The 25,184-nt window shown below is 34.5% G+C and overlaps 1 protein-coding gene across 5 annotated transcripts in view; it reads left to right on the top strand.

The window, feature by feature from the left end:
• RC3H1 (ring finger and CCCH-type domains 1) overlaps positions 1 to 25,184 on the top strand; it is a 74,424-nt gene that overhangs the window by 24,585 nt on the left and 24,655 nt on the right. For 4 of the 5 annotated variants that reach the window (XM_072830689.1, XM_072830687.1, XM_072830690.1 and 1 more), the window contains exons 2-7: positions 8,248 to 8,621; positions 12,410 to 12,530; positions 13,406 to 13,645; positions 14,289 to 14,464; positions 17,382 to 17,582; positions 20,680 to 20,812. In XM_072830689.1, coding sequence (XP_072686790.1) covers positions 8,391 to 8,621; positions 12,410 to 12,530; positions 13,406 to 13,645; positions 14,289 to 14,464; positions 17,382 to 17,582; positions 20,680 to 20,812 — 1,102 coding nt within the window. In that variant the 5' untranslated portion in view covers positions 8,248 to 8,390. The remainder of the gene's footprint in view (positions 1 to 8,247; positions 8,622 to 12,409; positions 12,531 to 13,405; positions 13,646 to 14,288; positions 14,465 to 17,381; positions 17,583 to 20,679; positions 20,813 to 25,184) is intronic. The other variant, XM_072830688.1, reaches the window with a different exon arrangement.

Genomic DNA, 25,184 nt, shown 5'->3' with positions numbered 1-25,184 from the left:
ACTTCAGATTCACTTAAGAGCTGAACTGTGGTCTCAGTCCACAATTTATTAGCTTTAGGCAAGTTATTTAATGCTGTTGAAGCTCAAGCATTACCTATAAAATGGGCATAAAAAATGCCTCAGAGCAGTGACTGGCCCAGACTAGATACTTGATGAATTTTATTTCTGTGTTTCTCCCTGTAAATCAGAGGCAATTTAAATGAACCCATATAAAGGAGATGATACTACAATTTTAACACGTTTTTGAATGTCAGTTTTAATATATTTAAATGACATCTTCAAAGCAGTGTAATTTAGCTTTTAATAGGGCTATTGCTGCATTCATAGAACAAATCTGAAGGTGTCTTTATGTTTTTAAATTATTATATTTAAAAATTTGAAAATTAAGACCATTTATAAGCCTTTAATGGTGATTTTAATGGTTTTATTGAAGTATACTTTACATAGTGTAAAATTCACTTATTTTAAGTGTGTAATTCAATGAATTTTAGAGAATTTGCTGAATTGTGCAGTTATCAAGATAATCCAATTTTAGATCATTTCCATCACCCTTAAAAGTTCCTCTACCTTAATGACTATATTAACTCTCTATAAGATGGCACAAATTATAGTATTTAAAAGTACTAGCTTGGTAGTTAGGCTGGCCAAGTTTGAATCATAGTCCTGCCACTTGCTAGCTTTGTATCTTTGGGTGCTTGTCTGTACTTTGGTTTCTTTATCATTAAAATGAAGATAATTGTATTACAGCATTGCTGTGAACATTTAATTAATTTGATACTGTATATAGAGCACAGAAAGTGCTGGCATTTAACAGTTGTTGGTGACTGGTGGTAGTTTATTTTGTTTATATTTATGGTATACATTTAAATAAGAAAAGAATGTGAAAACACCTTGCATAAAGCCTGACCTTTTAGAAAACCAAGCTCTTTTATGTATCCTATCATGATTTTGTTTGTAGTAGCCAAGAGCACTAATTCTGCTGTAAAAATGTGCATGTTTTGGGGGAAGTTATATGATATTTTAAAATTTGGGCCTTCTTCAAGGTGGACTGATTGCTATATAATTGTTGTATGTTCTGTGTTATCAACTTAGTATCAGTAAAATCACTAATTGCCATTTACATAGGGGAGTAGGCCTTGTTTTAACCAATAGGAAGTTAACCATTGGTTTCATCATTGAGCAGCAGCCTCTCCTTTGGATTTTGTTAGAAGTAAAGAGGGGGACACCTGGGTGGCTCAGTGGTTGAGCGTGATCTGTGAGTCCCAGGATCTAGCCCTGCATAGGGCTCTCTGTGGGGAGCCTGTTTTCTTCCTCTGCCTGTCTCTGCCTCTCTGTGTCTCTCATGAATAAATAAATAAAATCTTAAAAAAAAAAAAAAAAGAATCTGGATGTTGGTATTTGGTGTTTTAGTAATTTTATTTCATATATTTACTCTTGACTGAAAGGATGTTTATTACATTCGCTAAGCCATATGTTCTATGTGGTTTAGATGTATTTTGTGGTTGAAGATGATATAAACATCTGTCTTTGAGAAAGCTTGGAGAATGTTTAGAAAGATGCCTTTGGAGAAAGATGTTTAAAGAATGAGGAAGTAGAAATTGTTCTTAGATCTAACAACTACAATGACATTTGCTTTATGATTTTATATTCCTGAAATAGAATCATCAAAGACTGAGTTATTATTTGTAATCATCAAATTTCCCAAGCAAAGTCAAGCTTTTAAAATACTGTTTTCCCTTTGGTCTCTTCATATGTATCTTTCTGATCAAAAGAATGCTTTTATTTTCAGTGAAGAACCTGATGCTGGTTCTGTATGTTTATTCTATCAAGTTTGTTATAGTTGTCTCTAAGAACTACGTTACTAGAAAATGTAAGAGATTAGGGCAGCCCCGGTGGCTCAGCGGTTTAGTGCCGCCTTCAGCCCCGGGTGTGATTCTGGGCTCCCTGCATAGCGCCTGCTTCTCTCTCTCTGCCTGTGTCTTCCTCTCTCTGTGTTTCTCATGAATAAATAAATCTTTTTTAAAAAATGTAAGATTAGCAACTGTACCTCATTTTACTAGGTTAAGTGAGATGAAATGAAAAATAAAATTAAACTTGTGCTAGTTCTTTGAACGAGGTAATTTATAGAGAAGTTATAAAAGGGCTTTTAATAAATTTTGAAAAGGACTCCTAAGTTTTGATTATTTGGATATCCATAAGTGTAAAATGGTCAATGTAATAAGGAAAAATGTTTTAATTTTACTGTAATTTATCTTAGAAATAGGCTGAGTTGTATTCCAGATATAGTTAGCTTCTCTTTTTGTTCTTTCAAGTTTATTTGCACTTATATAATTATTATATACATTTTATTAGTTGTCCAATTGTGTAACTGCTATGTTTGTTAGATGTCTTTCCAGACTTTTTTCTTCCATCCATTTACATCCATCAATACCAAGACTAATATATAGAATTTTTTTCTCCAACACAAATGATACTATATACAGGTCTGCAAGTTTTGTTTTGCTTGATATATCTTGGATCCCTTTCCATTTCCAGTGCATAAATTTCTTTTTTAATAACTGCATCTGTTTCCATAGTACAGGGATACCCTCTGTTTATCTAGCCATTCCCCTATTTTGAACACAATATTTTTAATTTGTCTCAATTACAAAGATTTCCAGCCTTTCTTTTAAAAGAATTCTGTTATGGATGCCTGGGTGGCTCAGTGGTTGAGCGTCCACCTTTAGTGCAGGGCGTGATCCCGGTCCCACATAGGGCTCCCCGCATGGAACTTGCTTCTCCCTCTGCCTGTGTGTCTGCCTCTCTCTGTGTCTCTCATGAATAAATAAATAAAACCTTAAAAAAATAATTCTGTTATGAATACATTGGTAGATTATGTTTGTGTAATATGAAAGTCAGTGTAATGTTTCTTTGCTGTATTAGAATTTTTACGTATCAAGTTTTCTAAAAGGCATGATGGTGGTATAACCATAACCATGATGGTAGTATAATTATTTACTTTATTAAATGAGAGAGAAATCCCATAGTATTGTTAGATTCTCCTTCCAATTTGGGCCTTGAAGGAGATCTCAGTGGATGAGGATTGGTAAGAATAGTATGCAGATTGGGGAGTATTAAAAACAATGAAGTGGGATCCTTCCTGCCTCTTTTAGTGCCCTTTTGAGTAGTCTTTACATTATGACCACGCACAATAATAGTAGATAAGAGATCATGTATTATTTGGTCCTTACTGATTCTTTAATCTCATCTCATGCATATTTCTCTTGCTCTCTTTGCCTTTTGTTTTTGTTTTTCATTTCCCTGTTGTTTTTTTCTAGCTCCCTAATGGTAGTATATTCTATAGTCTTCAGAGCCTGTCGTTCTACTTTTCCTTACCTAGAATGGGTGCACACATTTTATGCATTATTTTTCCCATAACATTTATTCTTCATCTTTAAAATATTACCATAAATATCATTTCCTCAGGAAAGCAATGCCCCATACAACCCCATCCCAATTTGTTTAGATTATCTCTGTTATATGTACTTAAATCCCTGTCCTTTGCCTTTACTTTAATATCATTTACCATGCCTTGGAGTCATGTACTTACTTTGTATCATTATTGTTTAAATAGATTAGATAACGAAGGAAACAATGTAAGGTCTATGCAGACTTGGAATGACTTGCTTGTGGACTAATTTTTAGCCCCACTCCTGGGCACATAGTAAAGACCAATAAAACATTTTTTTTGCAAGTAATGGAATATTTAATTTTTACTGGGAATGGAGAAAGATTTCTAGGTATAATTTCTAAGAAAAACTGGTTTAATAAAAAAAGTTGTAAATAACAGCATTTAAAATGCTTTCTTTCCAATTAATAACATATATTTGACAAATGAATAAAGAAACTGAAGAGAGAATAATAGCTATGGTTTTCCTGTGGAGGTGGGATGAAAATGAAGACTAGAGGGATGGGAGATAGGAATGAGAGGGAGATACTCCAGTGTAACCGTATAAAAAAAATGATGCCTGCAAATATCACTTTTTAAAAATTTCCAAGAGTTGTAGTCTGTTGAGACTGTGGTGCAAATACAGAGGAAATATATATTCATATAAATTTTTATTCCTGTTTTTTTTTTTGTGTGTTTTTACCAGTTACTTTATTTCACTGAGTCTGTGATTCTTATCTTCTCTTTCCCTTCCTCTCCAAATAAAACCTTTGAGAATCTGATAAAAGTCACGGATCTTATTCCCAGAAGAATGAGCATGTATATATAAATATTTTTACATATTAAAGATTAATGGATGCCTTGATCCAAGCCAAATATTGTTAACCATGGTTTTAGTAAGCAAGAGTATTTTAAAAATCAGGTGTTTGGTGGTAGTTTTCTATGCAAGGCAATCCGGTGGAGGGTGCAGGGGATGCTAAAACTAGGAGTTAGGAAACTTGGTTTCTAATCCTAGCTCTGCCATTATCAAGCTGCATGACTTTGTAACTATTTTACTTGTTTTGCCTTTTGGTCTTCTCCATGTCAAATTGGTGCAGTGGAAAGTGCACATAGGCTTTAGTGTGTCAAGTCCTGACCTGAGGTTGTTGTGTCCTGACTTTGCCGGTTACTACCCTGTGACCTTAGACAGTTCTCTGAATGTTTTTTTCTGAAAAAAGAAGGAAAATTATTCCAAATTCTTTGGGTTTTAAGATGAAAAGAGTTGTTTGAAAAAGTTTCATAATACTTGCTACTAATGAGGACATAAGTAAATATTAGCTCATCTTGAAAAATTAGGCTAGAACCAGATGATCTCTAAGGGTCTTTTACCAGTAAAATTTTATGATTCTATTTTAAACAATTCTTGTTACAACAGGATAATTTGGAAAATTTGTAATGGCAGCACAGATCTGAAATCAGGTAGGAGAGTCATGAGTTTTCAAATATGTAAAACTGATGTTGACCATATTTTCTACCTGTTATCCATATTGCAATGTCTGACATGTAATAAATCTCAAATATTTACTTGCAATTTTATGACTCATTAGGAATAATATAGATAAGAATTTCTTAATGTAGAGTTTTTAGGTACCTTAGAGATTTCTGAATAGATTTCCACAGATCTATGAACTCTGAAATTATGCAAAATTTTTAGTATGCCTAAATTGTGAGGAGCTATAGCTTTCATAGTGAACAAGACAGATGAGGTCTCAGTTCTTGTGGAGTCTGTATTCATATAGAATATAGATATTGAGTAAGCAGATAAAAATATAAGAAAGAAAATGCTACTTATAGATGATGGAAATGCTTTATAGAGAATTTAAATATAGTGATGGACTAGAGTGATTTAGAGTTTTGAGTGGTCAGGGAGGACTTGACATTTTTGGTGGCATCTAAGTGATAAAGAGTGGTTTCCAGTTCAAAGATTAGATAGAATAGCTTGTAGTAACATACTAAAGTGGGAACAAGCTTCATTTGAGGAGCTGGACAGTACTGGGGTGGTGAGGATAAGTATTAGAAAATAAAGTTAGAGTAGAATTAATAGGTCTTATCATTTAGGATTTTGTAAATCAGAATATGAAATCCAGACTTTATTCTAAATCAGAAGGCTGTTTTGGGATTTTAGCTGAAGGATGATGAGAAAGAGAAACTCAAAATGGAGATCTGATGATTCTAGCATTTAGAAGAATTTAGGAGGTCAAAAACATAACAAATTGGAAAGGATGAGGGGAATGTGGTTCATGCACACTTTCAAGAAGCAGGGAGTTAGTAATTGTTTCATATCTTAACTGAGAAGACAAATGAGATTAGAACAGTGACCTGACCATTAGATTTGGCAGTTAAATTTAGCAGAATTGCTATGAAGTTAGTAGCTGTTAGGGCAGCTTTGTGACATTGGTTTTTGAATGAAGTCACAAATAGTTCCTTTATATTTAACCTTTAATCTTAATATGGTTAAGAGTTTGGATTTTGTGCCAGTATATCTGAGTTAATATCTTAGTTCTATTTCTTCTTACCTTACTCAGCCTCTCTAAACCTCCGTTTCTCAAATCTGTAAAGTGGGATAACGGTAATTACCTACCTTTTATAAGTCCTCTATATAAGGCGTATGTGGCACATAGCTTTGTAAATAATAAAAATTATAATTAAATACAATAAAACACGTTTTGTGCCCTTTGGCACTTGTATAAAGTGTTGGAGAGACTAAAGTGTGCTGAGTTTTATCTCTACTTTTATAGTTAACAAATTTTAAGTTGTCTACAATGTCATACTAATAAAAGGGAACCATTTAACTCTACAGAGATTAATGTAAGATCAGATTATCCACAGGCATTGATATAAATTGCCATGCTAATCTATAGAAAAGTTCATGTGGGTGATATTTTATTGATTTAATCAAGCTCAAAAAGCAGTTTGTGACTGATACCAGTTCCTTTTCTGAATATTCTATCTTCTAAAAATTTTTTTTCTTTTGGAGCATTCTTTAACCCCATACACAAATGTAGCATTTGAGTCTGCAGTTGAATAGAGTAATTAGATACTGTATTCTCTTTTTTACCATTCTAGATGAGAGTTTCAATATGTTAAATAGTAATAATTTAATATAAATATACTGGGCAGCCCGAGTGGCTCAGTGGTTTAGTGCCGCCTTCAGCCCAGGGCGTGATCCTGGAGACCCGGGATTGAATCCCCCATCAGGCTCCCTGCATGGAGCCTGCTTCTCCCCTCTCTCTATGTCTCTGCCTCACTCTCTTTGTGTCTCTCATGAATAAATAAAATCTTAAAAAATAATATAAATATACTTGTAGTTATTCATAATCTACTTGATTAAATCCATTTTAGTAGAAGTATTTATCTTTAAAACATTATGGAAATCAAAAGATTTTGATTTCTAGCAATTTCTTTACTCATTCTTGTTATTGCCGGGGCCATTTTAACACACATGCAGATAACTTTAATTTTAGATCCTGAACATGAAATTAACTTGGTTAAATCCATTTATCTTACAGCACACTTTGCAAAAACCCAAACAAAGCTAAGATTACTCAGAAGGCAGATATTATGACTATGCTGTTTCGCTAACAATTCAGTCTGGCACATAAGTAGTGCTTAGTAAATATTTGTTGAGCGAACAGATACATTGTTAGCATACCTAATGGAAACTGCTCTCTCAGCTCTCTCATCAATAATAGGCTTGCATTTAAGATTGAGTTATTTCGATAAAACAAGAATTAAATGTAATGCTCAAAAAGTAAGGTATATAGAGGATTTATTTTCCTAGTTAATTACAGCTTAAATAATTTTTTCGTCTTTGTAAGTGGTCTCTCTTGAGCATAATCAAATCTTGAAGAACCTTGTAATACTGTTACTTTATTGTTCTGTGCATCAATTCTCATTTTTAGAAACTACAGTTAGAGATAGTATAAATTGTATTGTTTAAGATATATTTTGGAAGTTTTAGGTTGACTTTTGTATATAAGAAGAATTTTTTTTAGATATAGGTGATGAGTTTTACAATTTGACTTTTATCCTCGGCCAAAAACAGGATAGGCAATGAAATTTCATTTAATTTGAATTATAATTATTTTGTCATTTATAAATTTGGGGATTTAAAAAATCTTTGAAGTAAATAATTTTAACTGTGCATTTGTTCTAACACAACGCACAGTAGCAACAAGTACAGGCCATATCAGAGGTTTAAAGATAACTATCTGCAAATAAAATTCTTAACAATATCTAAGACCCTTAAAAACAGACTTTAAAAAAGCCCACAGACTCTTTATCTCATTACCCATACCTACTTTGATGAAAAAATATTTTAATGTTTTTACTTCAGGCCAATTTTTAAAAATTTTATTGAGGTGGAACATACACAGAAGCATAAATATCAGTGTGTAGAGCTTGTTAAATTTTCACAGCTGAACAGATTGATGTAACTGATGTTTAAATAAGAAATAATATTCTTAACCTTAAAAAGGCTAATTCTTCATTATAATTCTAGACTTCAATAAACTTCAGAGACTTAGATACTGTATTTAACTTTATTACTAACTTCATTTGTTACCTGGGGCAAGTAATTTTCTTCCTGGGGTCCACTCCCCATCTCTTCAGTAAGGGGATGAGACAAGATGTTTTGTTAAGGCTCTAATTTTATAAAAGTGTGAAACAGTGTACTATAGTGTTATAAATGGGGTATAAAAGGTTGTAAGTAGTAGAGTGTAAATGCATAGTTTAATTGAAAAGGAAGACACACTAATTTTTTTTCTTTTTTTGTTTTCCAGGTTATATTTCACACTATGTGCTGACTGTATCTACAGAAGATATTTAAAAAAAAAAAAAACTTTTTTCAAAGATTTTGATTCCAGTGGAATCTTTGCTTTAGATTATTTTGTGTGTGTGTTAGTGAATTATAACTCTAGTAACAATGCCTGTACAAGCTCCACAATGGACGGATTTCCTCTCCTGCCCAATTTGCACTCAGACTTTCGATGAAACAATTCGAAAGCCCATCAGTTTGGGTTGTGGTCATACTGTCTGCAAGATGTGCCTGAATAAACTCCACCGCAAGGCTTGCCCATTTGACCAGACCACTATCAATACAGATATTGAGCTCCTCCCCGTGAACTCAGCATTGCTGCAGCTAGTAGGTGCTCAGGTAAGATGAATGACTTATTATTCTTTTAAATTTCTGAGTGTGTTTTCCTTCTAAGAGAAACCTGTTGAATAAAAATTGAGCAATGTTGCCTTCTATTTAATTAGATAAAATTCTATTCAGTACTGTGTAAATCCTTCATGTCAGTGTGTTGAGAGATATACTGTGGCAGTGCAGGATTTTCAGTCATAACACAGTAACAGCCATTTAATCTTGGTGGTCAGCCTTTCTCAACAGTCTTAGTGGTTCAGATCACTAGAGAAACCTAAGAGGGTAAGTCACAAGGACCTCTTAATTAATATTGAGGAAAATATTACTCATAAAATTATTGCATTTTACTTAATAGGAAAAGTGAAGCTACTTCAGACAATTTTACTTAGTAGACACTAACTGAAATGAAAGATAAGGACAGTGACAAGAACTGTAGAGCGTAACCTTTGGGAACCATTTTTCTAGAATAGGAGCAAATATCCCCTGGTACCTAAATGTAAAAGTCAAGCAATTCTGATGGTAATACTCTGAAATTTTATGTCTGTATTCTTGAATCTAGTTGTTAGTAATATATTCAGAAGATATCACAAAGCCAAGAAATGCAGGTTTTTGAAAGATAGATATGATTTACTTAAGTAATCCTTTACTAAATTTGCATAGTGAGTCTGAAATGCCATGTATTTACCATAAATCATTTTCTGAATAAATATATTAGAACTTCGGATCTGGCCCCATTAATGTTCTCTAGATCAGTCTTGATATAAGCTGCTAAAATGTAGGAAGGTTGATATTATGTATGTTGGAGATGAAGAGAACAGTTCTAGAATAGCATATTCAAAAGGAAAACTTATTTATAAACCTCTCTTGGGGATCCCTGGGTGGCTCAGTGGTTTGGCGCCTGCCTTTGGCCCAGGGCACTATCCTGGAGTCCCGGGATCGAGTCCTGCATCGGGCGCCTGCCATGGAGCCTGCTTCTCCCTCTGCCTGTGTCTCTGCCTCTTTCTCTCTCTCTATCACGAATAAATAGTAAATAAATCTTAAAAAAAAAAACCTCGTGATGTCACCAATACTACAAAATATTTGTCAAATGGGAAAGTGCAATTGATCCTTTTTTGCTTCTTGTCCTGAATTTTTCGTTTCATAATCAAGTCTCTTAATTTTGAAAATCCCACTGTGACATTTTGGGAAACATTTAAATAGACTCATTAAGGATAATTTTAGAAATACACTGTTTTAATAGCAAATAACTAAAGGTTGCTTTTTTTCATTAAATTGTCTAAAGAGGAACTAACTTTCCATAAAATGAGTAAGACCTTGTTATATCTTAACTGAAACAACTAATTTTAATGATATTTGAGTATGGGGCATTTTATTTTATTAATTTTTTAAGTTTAAATTTTAGGTAGTTAACATACAGTACAATATTGGTTTCTGGAGTATAATTTAGTGATTCATTACTTATTCACAACACCTGCTGCTCATCATAACAAATGCCCTTCTTAATACCCATCACCCATCTAGCCCATCCCTACCCTATGTCCCTCCATCAACCCTTAGTTTGTTTTCTATCTTTAAGAGTCTCTTATGGCTTGTTTCCCTCTTTCCTTTTTTCTTTTCCCCCTTCCCATGTGTTCGTCTGTTTTGTTTCTTAAATTCCATGTATAAGTGAGATCATATGGTATTTGTCTGTCTCTGACTGACTTATTTTACTTAGCATATTCTAGTTCCATCCATGTCATTGCAAATGGCAAGATTTCATTTGTTTTGATGGCTGAGTAATATTGTTATACACACACACACACACACACACACACACACACCACATCTTTATCCATTCATCAGTCAATGGACATTTGGGCTCTCTCCACAGTTTGGCTATTATTGATATTGCTGCTATAAACATTGGGGTGCATGGATCCCTTCGAATTTGTGTTTTTGTATCCTTTGGGTAAATACCTAGTAGTACAATTGCCAGATCACAGGGTAGTTCTACTTTTAACATTTTGAGGAACAAGGATAGAGCATTTTAATGTATAGTAGCCACTATTTTACCTTTAAAGATTTCCTTTAAAAAGCTGTTAGAGTTTATAAATGAATTAAGCAAAGTTGCAGGATACAAAGTCAACACATTAGTTGCATTTTTATACACTAGCAATGAACAATCCAAAAGGAAATTAGAAAAACAAATCTACTTACAGTAAGCATCAAAATAATAAAGTACTTAGGAATAAATTTAGCAAAGGAAGTGAACGAATCATGCACTGAAAACTACAAAACATTGCTGAAAGAAATTAAGACAAGTAGGCATTGCATGTTCATGAACTGGCAGACTTAATATTGTTAAGATCATAGTACTACCCAAAGCAATCTACGAATTCAATGCAAGCTCTTTCAAAGTCCCAATGGTGGTTTTTCTTTTTGCAGAAACAACAACAAAAAAACCCATCCTAAAATTCATATCAGAAGGGACCACAAATAGCCAAAACAATCTTGAAAAAGGACAAAGTAGGAGGAATCATACTCCAGATTTTGAAATTGCAAAGCTACAGTGATCAAGACAGTGTGATACTGGTATAAAGACAGACATTTAGATCGATGGAATAGAACAGAGCTCAGAAATAAACCCACACATATGAAATGATTTTTGACAATGTTGCAAGACCATTCAGTGAGAAAAGGACAGTTTTTCCAGCAAATGGTGCTGGGAATATTGGCTGTCCCAATACAAAAAAATGAATTTGGACCTTTACCTCACATCATACACAAAAATGAACTCAAAATGAACCAAAGGCTATGTATAAATGCTAAAACTACAGAACTCTTTTTTTTTTTTTTTTTTTTTTTTTCAGAACTCTTAAAATAAAATACAGGCATAAATGTTCATGACCTTGGTGTAGGAGGTGGTTTGTTGTTTGGTTGGATTTTTTTTTTGATAAGACATGAAAAGCATAACAAATAAAAGATTAGTTGAACTAAAGACTTAAAACTTTGTGCTTCAAAGGGCACCATCAGGGAGTGAAAGAACAACTCACAGAATGAAAGAAAATCATTGTAACTCATATATCTGAAAGAAAGTTGTGTCTGGGATATGTAAAAGACTCATAACTCGAAGATCTGAATAGACACCTTACAAAAGAAGATAAACATACAGATGGCAAATGCACTAATGAAAAGTTGCTCAACATTATTTGTCATTAAGGAATTGCAAATTTAAGCAATGAGATTCTGCTACATATCAATTAGAATAACTAAAATCCAAACACAGAGAAATGCTGGTGAGGATGTGGACGAACAGAAACTCATTTATTGCTGGTGAGATTGAAAGATGGTATAGCCACTTTGGAAGTGATTGTATGATTCTATGATTCTGCTTATGGAAAATGTCCAAAATAGGCAACTCCATAGAGACAGAAAATAGATCAGTGTTTTCCTGTGGTTGGTGGGGAGTTAGGAGGAAATATGGGAGAGGGGACTTAAAAGATTATGGCATTCTTTGGAAGGGTGATGAAACTGTTCTGAAATTGTGGTATGGTTGCACAGTTATGAATATACTAAAAACCATTGAATTGTACGTCTTAAATGGGTCACTTATATGGTATACAAGTTTTATTTCAGTAAAGCTATTACAAAACCAAAGTAATCCATTAAATTTTATGTGTTAGTATAGAAAAAGTCTTCTGGAAGAATTCAATAAATTTAGTGGGAGCTTTGATGTTACCACAGAGTAGCATGTATAAAATACACTCAATAAAACGTTTAATTCATGAGTACTCATACAGACCTTTTCTTTTGACCTCAAGGTCCCTGAGCAGCAGCCCATTACTTTGTGTAGTGGGGTTGAAGATACAAAGCATTATGAGGAAGCTAAGAAATGTGTAGAAGAATTAGCATTGTACCTGAAACCACTCAGCAGTGCTAGAGGTAAATCAGAAGCTAAACAAATGTTTATTAAAGATGTTTTTATTACCATTAAAAATGTGGCCTGTAGGGGCACCTGGATGGCACAGTCAGTTAAGTGTCTGACTCTTGGTTTTGGCTCAGATCATGATCTCTCATGGTCAATCATGAGATTGAGCCCCATGTTGGGCTCTGCACTCAGCTCAGAGTTTACTTGAGTTTCTCCCTCTCCCTGTGCCCTTCCCACTCCTCTCTAAAATAAATACCTCTTTTTAAAAAATTGTGGGCTGTAAATGAATGCTAATGAAATACACTTATTTATTGTAAATCAAACCTACGAGCACTAAATAATATCATTACAAACCACATCAAATAGGTAAATTTAGAGTTTATATGATGTTGGAAACATTTGAATGAGTTTCAAAAGTGTGAATATACTAGTGGTTTCATAATAGCTTTCCATCATTTGACAACTCTGGGTTGCCTGCCTTCTATTCTGTTTTATATTTTTATTGCCTTGCCATTATGGCTTGTTATTTCATTAGAAAGATAAAATTAACCATTATGAAATAATATGCCAGAACTATTATGTTCTCAAGATTCGAGTCTTAAACTAAATATTAATGCTGTCTAACCTTTTTTTCCTTTTCTCCTCCGTGGCTACGATGAATAATGATATATTTAATGTTGTAATGAGTGGTATATTTACATGACATACAGCTTTTGTATATTTTTAACATGCAAATTAGGCTTTATATAATTTTATCTATTATTTAAGCATTCTAGTAGAACTGGAACTATTCATGTATGCATAAGTCAGTCAACTCATCAGAGGAAGTTTTTGTGGACTCTAAAACTGCGTTGTAAATCTACATATAACTTTTTACTCTCTTTTAAAGGAGTGGGTCTGAATAGCACTACGCAGAGTGTTCTGAGTCGCCCAATGCAGAGAAAGCTGGTGACTCTGGTCCACTGCCAACTAGTGGAAGAAGAAGGCAGGATTCGTGCTATGAGAGCAGCTCGATCTTTAGGTGAACGGACAGTTACAGAGCTCATTCTTCAGCACCAGAATCCCCAGCAGCTCTCCTCCAATCTCTGGGCAGCAGTCAGGGCTAGGGGCTGCCAGTTCCTTGGACCAGGTATGTGATTAAAGTTTGATATTTGTTATAGTAATAATTCTAGGAGTATGGTGTAAGAACTATAAGTGTGATACAAAGGCTGGTTTTTAGCAGTATTCTGTTGTTATCAAGAAATACCCCACTTGTGGTGCCTGGTGGCTCAGTAGGTTAAGCCTCTGCCTTCGGCTAAGGTCATGATCCCAGGGTGCTGGAATCATGCCCCATGTCGGGCTCTGTGCTCAGTGAGGGGCCTGCTTCTCCCTCTCCCTCTGCCTGCTTCTCCTGCTTATGCTTGCTCTCTCTCTGTCAAATAAATAAATAAAACCTTAAAAAAAAAAAAAAGAAATATGTCACTTGACAATCATGGCTTGGGTAATTCCATGTCAGTATTTTAGAGCCTCTAAAACTTTTCTCAATGTCAAAAGTTTTCATTTGAAAGAAGTTTTTCTTGAATGTATTATTTTTATATCTGTCTTAAATATACAGAATAATACAAATTTTTCCCAAAATGGTTAGAAAGTGTAACTGTGAATATGTGTTATTATGTTGTGTTGCTCATTGAGTGGTGGTACCTGCAGCAATTACTGAATATTGCCCTTCTAATAAATAGTTTAATCTTATCCTTGCACTTTGATAAATTTTGGTTTTGCCCAACTTTTCCTAGCAATGCAAGAGGAAGCTCTAAAGCTGGTTCTCCTGGCCTTGGAAGATGGTTCTGCTTTGTCAAGAAAAGTATTGGTTCTCTTTGTGGTGCAAAGGTTGGAGCCACGGTTTCCTCAAGCCTCTAAAACTAGCATTGGGCATGTTGTCCAGCTCCTTTATAGAGCCTCCTGCTTCAAGGTATGAACTAATGTTAAATTTCAGCTTAAAAGGAAACATTGTCTTTTCCCCAAACTTATATAGTAATACTTTGAGTTAAATAAAGTTGCCCCCTCAGAAAATTTCAACAATCTTTTTTCTTTTCAAAAATATAAAAAAAAATAAAGAAGAATGTAGATGGTGTTTTATTAAAGTTAAATCTTGTTATTAAATTTTGTATTTTGGATATTGCACAACATAGATCAAACTGAGGCTTACAGATTTTTATATTTGAAGAGGCTAAAATGCTGTGTTATTTTTCCACCAATACTGTAGGCAGAATTGGTCTGAGCAGAGAGTCATTGAAGCAAGAAGTTTCATTTTGCTATTTGCTCCTGCTGTAATTCCACATACACAGTACTGGAGTTCCATTTGCCATTTCATTTTCAGTGTATATAGTAATGCTGGACACACTCTTTTGTATCTCAAATTGAATCAGCACTACTTCAAATATCCGTGCTCACTATGTATCATTTATCATTCATCCTGTTTTCCTGACTTCTTAATGTCAAGGCTTCTTGCTTCTGACACACGCATAACTAGTACTTCATGGACCAGGGAGGCATGCCTCTAAAAAATTTTTAAATTCATACAAACTTTGAGAATAGCCATTCCTGGGTCACTACATCCCCTCATCTGACACTAAAAACTAAAAAATCCTACAATCTATAGTTTATTCTCTCATTTCTGAGAAAGAACGATTCACAAAATCAACAGGGAAACATACCACTTTAATTTTTAAAAGCTTTAAAGCTCTGACTAAATGCCCACATTATTATGTTTCTTTCTAGAGTCAGATTATATATATACTGAATACTGAAAATGAGGTGTGCACTCCAAATCTGCACCCAACCCTGTCCTTGCCTTATTAGGTGCCTTTGGAACTGTCAGAAACTCTAGCCAAAATAACTCCCAACCAGTTCAGATTGTCACCAAATAACTCATATTTGTTGTAATGATTATAATATGATTGTACAGTATAATCTGGAATACACTTCAGAATGTCTGCTTCCAAAGTTCTTGTTCTCTAATAGTACCAGACAGACTCAATATTGCAAGCTTAAAAAATAAAAGGGAAGTCCACCCCTTCTCTGTTAAGAATAATAAGGGGTCCAAAAACCCCAGAATATCCACAGTGAACCTCTCTCAATCCTAATTAAAAGAATTAATAGTAATTGAAAAGAGACTGGAAATTTGTAAAAATCTAATGATTTTTCACTTGGGTCATGATTATTTCCCTTTTTTTCATTATACACCTGTTTTCTTCTCTTGCTGGTAATATGTACTATTATCTCCATCATGAAAAGATTTATTTCCTCTCATCACAATAGGTCCATACCCTAAATTTTATTCACTGTGGCAGAGTTTCTGTTAAGTATCTACCAATACATGCCTATTTCATTTTCTTTGTGGAACTCACATTGGTAGGCATTTTGCATTCTTCCTTGTGGCCATATGTATCGATATAGATATGTTCTAGCTGCATCATTTTAGCATCTCTTTTATTTGCATTTGAAAAACCTTTTCAAACAGGGATAATTCTATTCCTTCTTAGTACAGTATAGTTCCAGGACTTACTTTAGACATTGCATCTCTTGGAAATCTTTGTTTTTAGTTAAAAGAGAGTTTAGAGAATCAAGTCCAGGAAACCCTAGTATACCATATAGAAAACATTCTGCATTTTAGTAAGGTTTAGCCTATATTGAGAGGATATTTTTATACATACACATAGGTATTTCGTCTTTTGATTTGCCTTTGAATTGTGGCAAAATATATTTTGTTTTTGTGACTTTAGTTCTTGATTTTTTTTCATCTATTTGGTCTTTCATGGACTTACCTAACACAATTTATTTTAGACTTTCTTGTAATAAAAATGGAAAACATTTAAAAATATAATATCAGGATGACCTAGAAGTCTTAACTAATAACATGGCTGTAGTTTTCTTTGGTAGAAGAAAAAAAAGGGAATTTTCTACTAGAGAAATTTAAGTCTTTATGGGAATAAAAGGTTAACAGGGTATAATATATACTGAAATATGTTAGGATACAAGTGATCCTGGACTAGAATTAATTATTTTACTTTTATTTCTTGAGCCTTTGGCCTAAATCCAGCTTGACTCAAAATGTAACAATATAGCAAAAATGGTACCTACCTGAAGAAGCTTAGAGAATTAAATGAGTTAATATGTCAGTATGATGGTTAATAAGTTAACACACTGACTAGCACATACTATGGGCTCAATAACGGTTATAGTCATTTTAATTACTAATAGACATTATCATCATCATTATTTTACACTTTCTGTTGGTGGCCCAGACTGCAAAACTCTGGAAAATTAAGCAGAGATTAATCATCTTTAGAATCACACCAGCATCTGAATGAAGCTCTTTCAGTTAGGGGTACCAGCTAGCTTAATGCCAGGCAAGCCCAAGTTTAATAATCTATAGTTATGAGAAAGAAACATACATTTTGTTTTGTTTTATTTTGAGAATAATTGCATGAGTATGTTCCTTTGTTTTTTTTTAAAGTCTTTGCTTTATTTGTGTGTATATATGTGAGTATAGTTGTATATATAAAGAAGTAGGCTCCATATCCAGTGGGGCTTACGCTCATGCCTTGAGACCAAGAGTCACATGCTATACGGGCTGAGCCAGACAGCCTTCTCAAGTATTTTCTTCTTTTCAAAAATGCATATACACACATATACAATTTAAATTTTATGTCTATGAAGGGGGGAAATGTTTCACAGGCTTAAAACTGTGTTCCACTTTAATCTTGCTATTGTTGCTAAAAGAAATTTGTTATTTTAAAAATTGTATGTTCTCTATATGTGTTCATATAAAGTATAAACTCATTTTGTTTTTTACCTGACTCATGAGATTATGTGTGTCTTACTAGGTCACCAAACGTGATGAAGACTCTTCTTTGATGCAACTGAAAGAAGAGTTTAGAACCTATGAAGCTCTGCGGCGAGAACATGACTCCCAGATAGTGCAAATTGCTATGGAAGCAGGCTTACGAATTGCACCAGACCAATGGTCCTCTTTGCTTTATGGAGACCAGTCTCATAAGTCTCATATGCAGTCAATTATTGACAAGGTAGACCCTTTTTTGTTTTTTACTTCTTGGACGAATCTTGGAGTTTTGGTAATTCATGATTTAGTAATCTATTTACTAAATATATGTTAAAGTGAATACCATGTGTCAGGCTCTTTAAAATTACATTATTTGTAGCTGAGTATTCTAACTAGTCATTAGTCATAGAGTAATGCCAGTTTGTTTACATAAGGGTTTTTTTATTTGATATATTTGACATCATTAATATAAGATTTGATTAGTATTATAATAGTCTATCCAGCACTCTCTTGTATTCTTCTGAGAGTCTTCATCTCTATTATTGTTGCCTCCCTCCCTTCTTGTTTGGTCCCCTGAGTTTTAGTTATTGTGTGTGTTAAACCCATTTTCTGAATGCCTTCATTGTCTTCCTGTAACAGCCATTTAAGAGTCTGGAAGATGTATACATTGAGGTTTCTTATGATTCTCAGCCACAGTAATTTCACATAATAAGTTACCAATCATTTTAGATTTGATCAGATTTTCAATAAACTTAATTCTACTTTATCTGTTCTTTGTTATGATAAAAAGATAACGAGAGTATACACAGTCAGGCTCCATTGTTTGTTGCTTACTCTAAGTGCTGTATTTAATTCTGTTAAAACTGGGCCAATCCTATAATTGTTTTTGTTGTAATTCAACATGAAGTATATGAAAGTATGAAAAAGTCTCAAAGCACCATTTAAAAAAAATATATATATATATAATAGTATTAACTTTTACTGCTTTACCTTAAATACTTATAACCAGAGAGATGAGAGTCCACCCACATTTAATTTAAAAAAAATAAGATCAAGATATAAGGGTATTTCAAATATATTACTGTGTAACACTTACTGAGAACTTGCTGATGCCTGGTGGTTTAAAATAATCTATTTAATCTTTTCAATAGCTCTGTATTGTCCTAAAGAGATAGATTAAGTACATTTCTCCAGAATCACATAGGTAATCAGTGGCAGGGCTGGATTTGAAGTTGGGTATACTGAATTCAGAATCCATGTTCTTAACCACTAAACCTTTCCAGACTATTCTGTCACTTTTGTTGTTGTTGTTGTTACTTCTAAAGATAGTTTTATTTGAATGATAAATGTATTTATCATTTGTATTGATGTCAAAGGACAACTGGGGAAATGTAATTTTCAGTATAATGTGTATTACTTGTTTTGTCCTATAAATCTTTTTAGATACCTTTGCCCAAACTTTACCTTTAACTCCTAAGTCTGCAGTTATGTAATTGATTGATAATAATGTATTGAAACCTTAGTAATGGTCTCTTAGAGGAGTAATTTTCTACCTCTGAAGAGAAACTTGGCTCACTTTTATAAAGATTCTGCAAGGAGGTTGACCTTTTTGTGCGAACTAGACTATATAATTTATCCTGTAACAGTATCTTCCCATCATGAGCAATAGTTTGAATGTAATATCCAGCAACCTTCTTACAAGAAACTGGTAAACAAACTTTGCAATGTGTGTGGCACTTTATCATCTAGAGCAGTAAAACTTTCTGTGGTGATGAAAATGTTCTATATATGCAGTCTAATATGGTGATCACTAGCCAGCCATAGCTGTTTAGCACCCAAATGTGACTGTGCAACTGAAGAGCTAAAAGCTACATTTTTATTTTATTTAGTTAATTTTAACTTAAATAGCCACATGTTGCTGCTGGTACTGTGTTGGACTGTAAAGAGAATTTATTAAAAGTGATATGAAAAGCAATAATCATAGTAAATTAATGGATAAACGTGAATTATAAGTTCACAAGAGAAAATATATGTAATTGATAGGATAGAATATAGCTCCAGTAATAATTGGAGGTAAATACACCCAGGGGAAATTAATGGACTGTCCTGTGTGTGCCTTAGTGCTTGCTGCTCAGTGATTTTTATAAAAAACTGGCATAACAGATATTAAATTAGCAAAAGAGACATCTATTGCCATACATTGCTGATGGTTTATAAAATGCATTATATATATCTTTTGGGAAATAACTTACCAGTAAATAAATACTCAAAATATTCATATCCTTTGATCAAATTTGCTATTCCCAGGAACTTATTATAAGGAAATAATACAAACTTCCAAAAAGGTTATGAGTTTATAAGTGTTAATAACCACATTATTTATAAAGTAGAAAATAAGCAGATGGTTAAAGAATTTATCTCTGCTCAGAACATGGTTATATGGCCATTAAAATTAGTTATTTCAAGACAGATACTCTCTTCAGCTGATAAATAACATTTAGCTTTTTAAAAAAAAAGTAGTGAAACATTTTTATTAAGTCTCAGTGATGAACACATGGGTATTGTAATTATTTTTAAACATTTTGAAATATTTCATAATAAAAATGATTAGCATTATAAAAATGTTTTCTAATATTAACGATAGCCAAACCCATAAGTTTGTAAATGGCTGATTAGAAGTGTATAAAAAGCATGCAAAGATGAAAAAATTGAATAAAGGCATGTCAGCATTCAGATGAGTTATTTTTCATGTTTCTTAATATGTATGCTTTTTTTAAAAAGAATTACCTCTTAAAAAGTGACCTTTTAGAGGAGAAAAATTCTTCCAAGAATCCCAAACCATTATAAAATTCTGAGTTGGAGTGCCTTTTGAAATTATTTAGTTCATATAGCAGATGGACTTGAGATTGAGTTCATAAAGGTTATATCCGGTGTCATGATATAAGCTCAGTTTGAGTTCAGTTTCATTGTTCTTGGTATTGTATAACATTTCTAAATTCTAAATTTCAACTATTTGGAAGCACTCCCAAGAGCCAAGCTAATATAGTGCCCTAAGAACATAAGATGGAAAGGGTAAACTTCCAAATTGAGGAATTGAGAAAGGTCTCACATTTGAGGAAAGTGCCATCAGGGAGAAGAAAGTTTACCATCTGCCAAGCAGTAAATGCAGGGAAGTGCAAGGATTGTTCAAGCACCAGTAATCCAGTCAGGCCAAAGCCTAGGATGTGTTGCAGGATAAAATTAAAAGTAATAAGTTGCAAAAGTGACTGCAATATTTTAAATAGTCTTTTCTTTAAAAGTATTATCTGGTTTTTGGAAAGTTAATATTTATCTTTTTTAAGTTGCAGACCCCAGCCTCTTTTGCACAAAGTGTTCAGGAATTAACAATTGCTCTCCAGCGAACTGGAGATCCAGCAAACTTGAACCGACTAAGACCCCATTTGGAGCTATTGGCAAACATTGATCCTAGTCCAGGTAAATAAACCCAAGGGAAATTAATAGACTGTCCTGTGTGTGCCTCAGTGCTGCTCAGTGATTTTTTTTTAATAAATTAATTTTTTATTGGTGTTCAATTTACCAACATACAGAATAACACCCAGTGCTCATCCCGTCAAGTGCCCCCCTCAGTGCCCATCACCCATTCATCCCCACTCCCCGCTCTCCTCCCCTTCCACCACCCCTAGTTCGTTTCCCAGAGTTAGGAGTCTTTATGTTCTGTCTCCCTTTCTGATATTTCCCACACATTTCTTCTCCCTTCCCTTATATTCCCTTTCACTATTATTTATACTCCCCAAATGAATGAGAACATACACTGTCCTTCTCCGATTGACTTACTTCACTCAGCATAATACCCTCCAGTTCCATCCACGTTGAAGCAAATGGTGGGTATTTGTCGTTTCTAATGGCTGAGTAATATTCCATTGTATACATAAACCACATCTTCTTTATCCATAGAAGATGGATACACCGAGGTTTCTTATGATTTTCAGCCACAGTAAGCCACAGGTGTCTTTCGATGGACACCGAGGGTCCTTCCACAGTTTGGCTATTGTGGACATTGCTGCTAGAAACATTGGGGTGCAGGTGTCCCGGCGTTTCATTGCATCTGTATCTTTGGGGTAAATCCCCAACAGCGCAATTGCTGGGTCGTAGGGCAGGTCTATTTTTAACTCTTTGAGGAACCTCCACACAGTTTTCCAGAGTGGCTGCACCAGTTCACATTCCCACCAACAGTGTAAGAGGGTTCCCTTTTCTCCGCATGCTCTCCAACATTTGTGGTTTCCTGCCTTGTTAATTTTCCCCATTCTCACTGGTGTGAGGTGGTATCTCATTGTGGTTTTGATTTGTATTTCCCTGATGGCAAGTGATGCAGAGCATTTTCTCATGTGCATGTTGGCCATGTTTATGTCTTCCTCTCTGAGATTTCTGTTCATGTCTTTTGCCCATTTCATGATTGGATTGTTTGTTTCTTTGGTGTTGAGTTTAAGAAGTTCTTTATAGATCTTGGAAACTAGCCCTTTTGCTCAGTGATTTTTTTTAAATTCTCTTCTGTTACATTCCCTAAGAATTTCCCAGAGTAGTTATTTCAGACCTTTGACATTGTATTTAAGTTTCTGGCCCTAATCTTGTCCATCTATCTCTTTATTACTTCAACTAATATTTATTTAAAGCCTTTTTACTGTACTACTCACTTCACCAGGGAGATAGGTTCACTCTGGAATCCTTTGTTTTCTCTTTTTCGTGTCACAAAATTGTGCTGTATTTACTATTCTCATCTGTTTGACAAAACAAAAGTTCTCTTATTTTTTCTATATCCTATGTCCTTAGTTGATTTATCTTGGTCCCATTTTTTTGTCTCTCTGTGATAGTAATGTCTCGTTCATCAAGTTTCCTCGTATTTCTTAACTTTTGTCAGCCCTTTTCTTGCTCCTTGCCCCTTGACCTGAAAATCACCCAACCTTCATTTTTCACATCTACAGTATTTTAGCTTGTGTCCTGTTGCTGTCCCTGTATTTTATTCCTGCTCCTGAGCTAAAACTCTCATCATTCACAAGTAATCTCCCAGCTTCAAATTCCAAAGGCTTCTTCTCATTCTTCAAATGACTTGATTTCTCTTTAGCATTTGATAATATTGTTGACTAATTCCTCATTATAGAAACTCTCCTGATATCTTTCTGTACTCTCATAGTTTCCTTCTGACTCGTCTAAATCCTGCTGCTGTCTTATTTTGACCACTTTCCTCTCCTGCCCACTAATGAGTAGGCCACTTGTGTTCTTGGAATTTTGTTTTCCTTGAATTCTGTTGATGATGGTCAGTCATTCCCAGCATTGATACTACTCTCTGCAGAGAATGGACTCATGAATATCTCTATCACTGTTCTCTCTTTATTACTCCTCCTTACTTTCCCAGATGCTTTCTGAGACTCATCATCATCTCTGTGTTCTTCAAAGCAAATTCTTCTTCACTTGATACTACCTCTTCCTCTTCTGTGTCTCTCTGTTAAATGACCTCATTGTCTGAAATATTTACACTTAAAAACCCAAATCTTTTGTCTTAGCTCATATCTTTTCCTTTTACTTGCTCTGTATACCATTTCAGACAACGGGATCTATCTGTTCTTTCCAACATATCCCTCTTCCATGCCAGTTAATACTGCATTGTTGAGCGCCTTATTTTTCCTGAAACTGAATGCCTTCTGTTTTCCTCTACTCTTAATTCTTTCAGTCAAGTCTACTTAACTGCTGCAAAATAAATCACATCTCTGATCTTATTTCTGTGTTCTTAAACTTTCAGTGACACCCCATTGCTTATCAAAGAAGGTTTGGAACTCTTTTGACAGTAGCATTCAGGGCCCTCATTTTTTTTTTTTGTAATAAATCTACCTTTATAGAATTTACTTTGAAAATTGCTTAATCAAACCAGGTCAGATATATTCCTAGAACACATTCATTTTTCTTTTTTCACTATTGTGCTTTGCTTATTCTGAGCAATCAGAAGAGCACTTCCACAAGTTCACCACCACATTAATGACCAATTTATTTATTTGTATCCATGCCAATATATTCTGCTCTCCTTGTGTAACAGTGGATAAACTGTACCTCTAAGCTAAGGCCCCTCTTTCTTCTCATGTTCTAATATCTTGTCAAGTATAGTCCTCCAGTATCTTCTGTTTCTTAGATCACCAAGTTTCCTTCTCTACTAGAGTATTTCTGTCAACAAACACTGTTATTCCTGTCATCATAACCTACTTTTGACAACATTTGCCATCCATCTACTACGCTGTCCCCTCCCCACCTTTTTCATATGCTCTTGAACTCAGTCCAGCCAGGCATTTATCTCTGTTGTTCGAAACTGCTTTGTCAGGGTCACAGGTGACTTCCATGTAGTTAATTCCAGACATCAATTTTTGGTTCTCATTTTATTTGGCCTATTAAATGCAGCATTTAATATTGTCATTTACTTTTTGATCCTCTTAATACTTTCTTTTTAAGATTTTATTTATTTGAGAGAGAGAAAGCCACAGACAGACCATGAGCTGAGGGGGAGAGGTAGAGGGAGAAGCAGACTCTCTAAGAGCAGGAAGCCTGATGTAGGGCTCTATCCCAGGACCCTAGGATCATGACCTGAGCGAAAGTCAGATGTTAACCTATTGAATCACCCAGGCGCCCCCAGTCTTAACACTTTTTTCCCTTGGCTTCCAGGCCACCACACTTTCCTCCTTTCCTTCTCATTTTATTAGACCCTCCTTTGAGCCTCATCTCCATAGCCTGTCACTTTTGGATTGCTCCCAGAGTTTAATCCATGTATCTCTTTTCTAATTATACCCATTCCCTGAAGAATATCATCTAGTCTCATAACTTTAAATATTATCTTTATGACTCACAAATTTACTGTTTTTCATCAGTTCTGAAGCCCACATTTCTTTTCATCTTGGTGTTTTTGAAATTGAGATGGTTCTGTATAGGTAATGATGTGGTAATTTAATTAACAATCTTTTTCTATTTTGGTGGCACATAAAATAATGGTGTATGTTGCAATTGATTTAGAATCTGTGAAGCATGTTGTATATCTGGATCAAACCTTCTTCCTGAATTATTTTGTATATCCACCTGCCTGCTGAACATCCAGCAGGCCTACTTGAATATCTAATAAGAATTTCAAACTTAATTGGTCCAAAAGTGAGTTCCAGGCACTGCCCTCATCCCACCTCCCCTTCCTTTTAGTGGCAGCTCCAACCTTCCATTTCATTTCCTCACGCCAAACACCTGGGAGATCTCAACTCTTCTTTCTCACATGTGGTACATCTGATCTAACTAACATACCCCGTAGGCCTTTCCCTTTAAAATCCATCTGGACTCCTTCTGCTTGTCACCTTCACTGCTACCCATCCTCATCTCTCATCAGGGATTTCAGAATAGCCTCCTATTGTCGGTCTGGTTTTAGCATAGGAACTAGAGTGCTCCTGTTACCCTTCTCAAAAATTCTCCCGAGCTGAGTGAGCCCTGTGTTCAGCTCCATGCTAAGGGTGGAGTCAGCTTCAGATCCCCGCCCTCTCCCTGCTCACATGCACACGTACACTCTAACTCTCTCTCTAAAAATAAATAAAATCTTAAAAAAAAAAATCTCCAGTGCTTTCCATTGTTCAGTTTTGTCCTAATGTATCCACAAGTTACACTCATTCTCTTTTTTTCAGGTCTTTTATCAGATATAACCTTCTCAAGGAGACATTCTCAGGCCACACAGTCCAATATTTTACACAGATCTGTCCCATGCCTCTTCTTTGCTCTATTCAAGTCATCATTATCAAAATTGTTTTTATTTCAGTTATTTATTGTCTGTCTCCTC

This window comes from Canis lupus, chromosome 6 (assembly GCF_048164855.1).
Source record: "Canis lupus baileyi chromosome 6, mCanLup2.hap1, whole genome shotgun sequence".
Lineage (NCBI taxonomy): Eukaryota > Metazoa > Chordata > Mammalia > Carnivora > Canidae > Canis > Canis lupus.
This window is presented reverse-complemented; position numbering and strand designations above follow the sequence as displayed.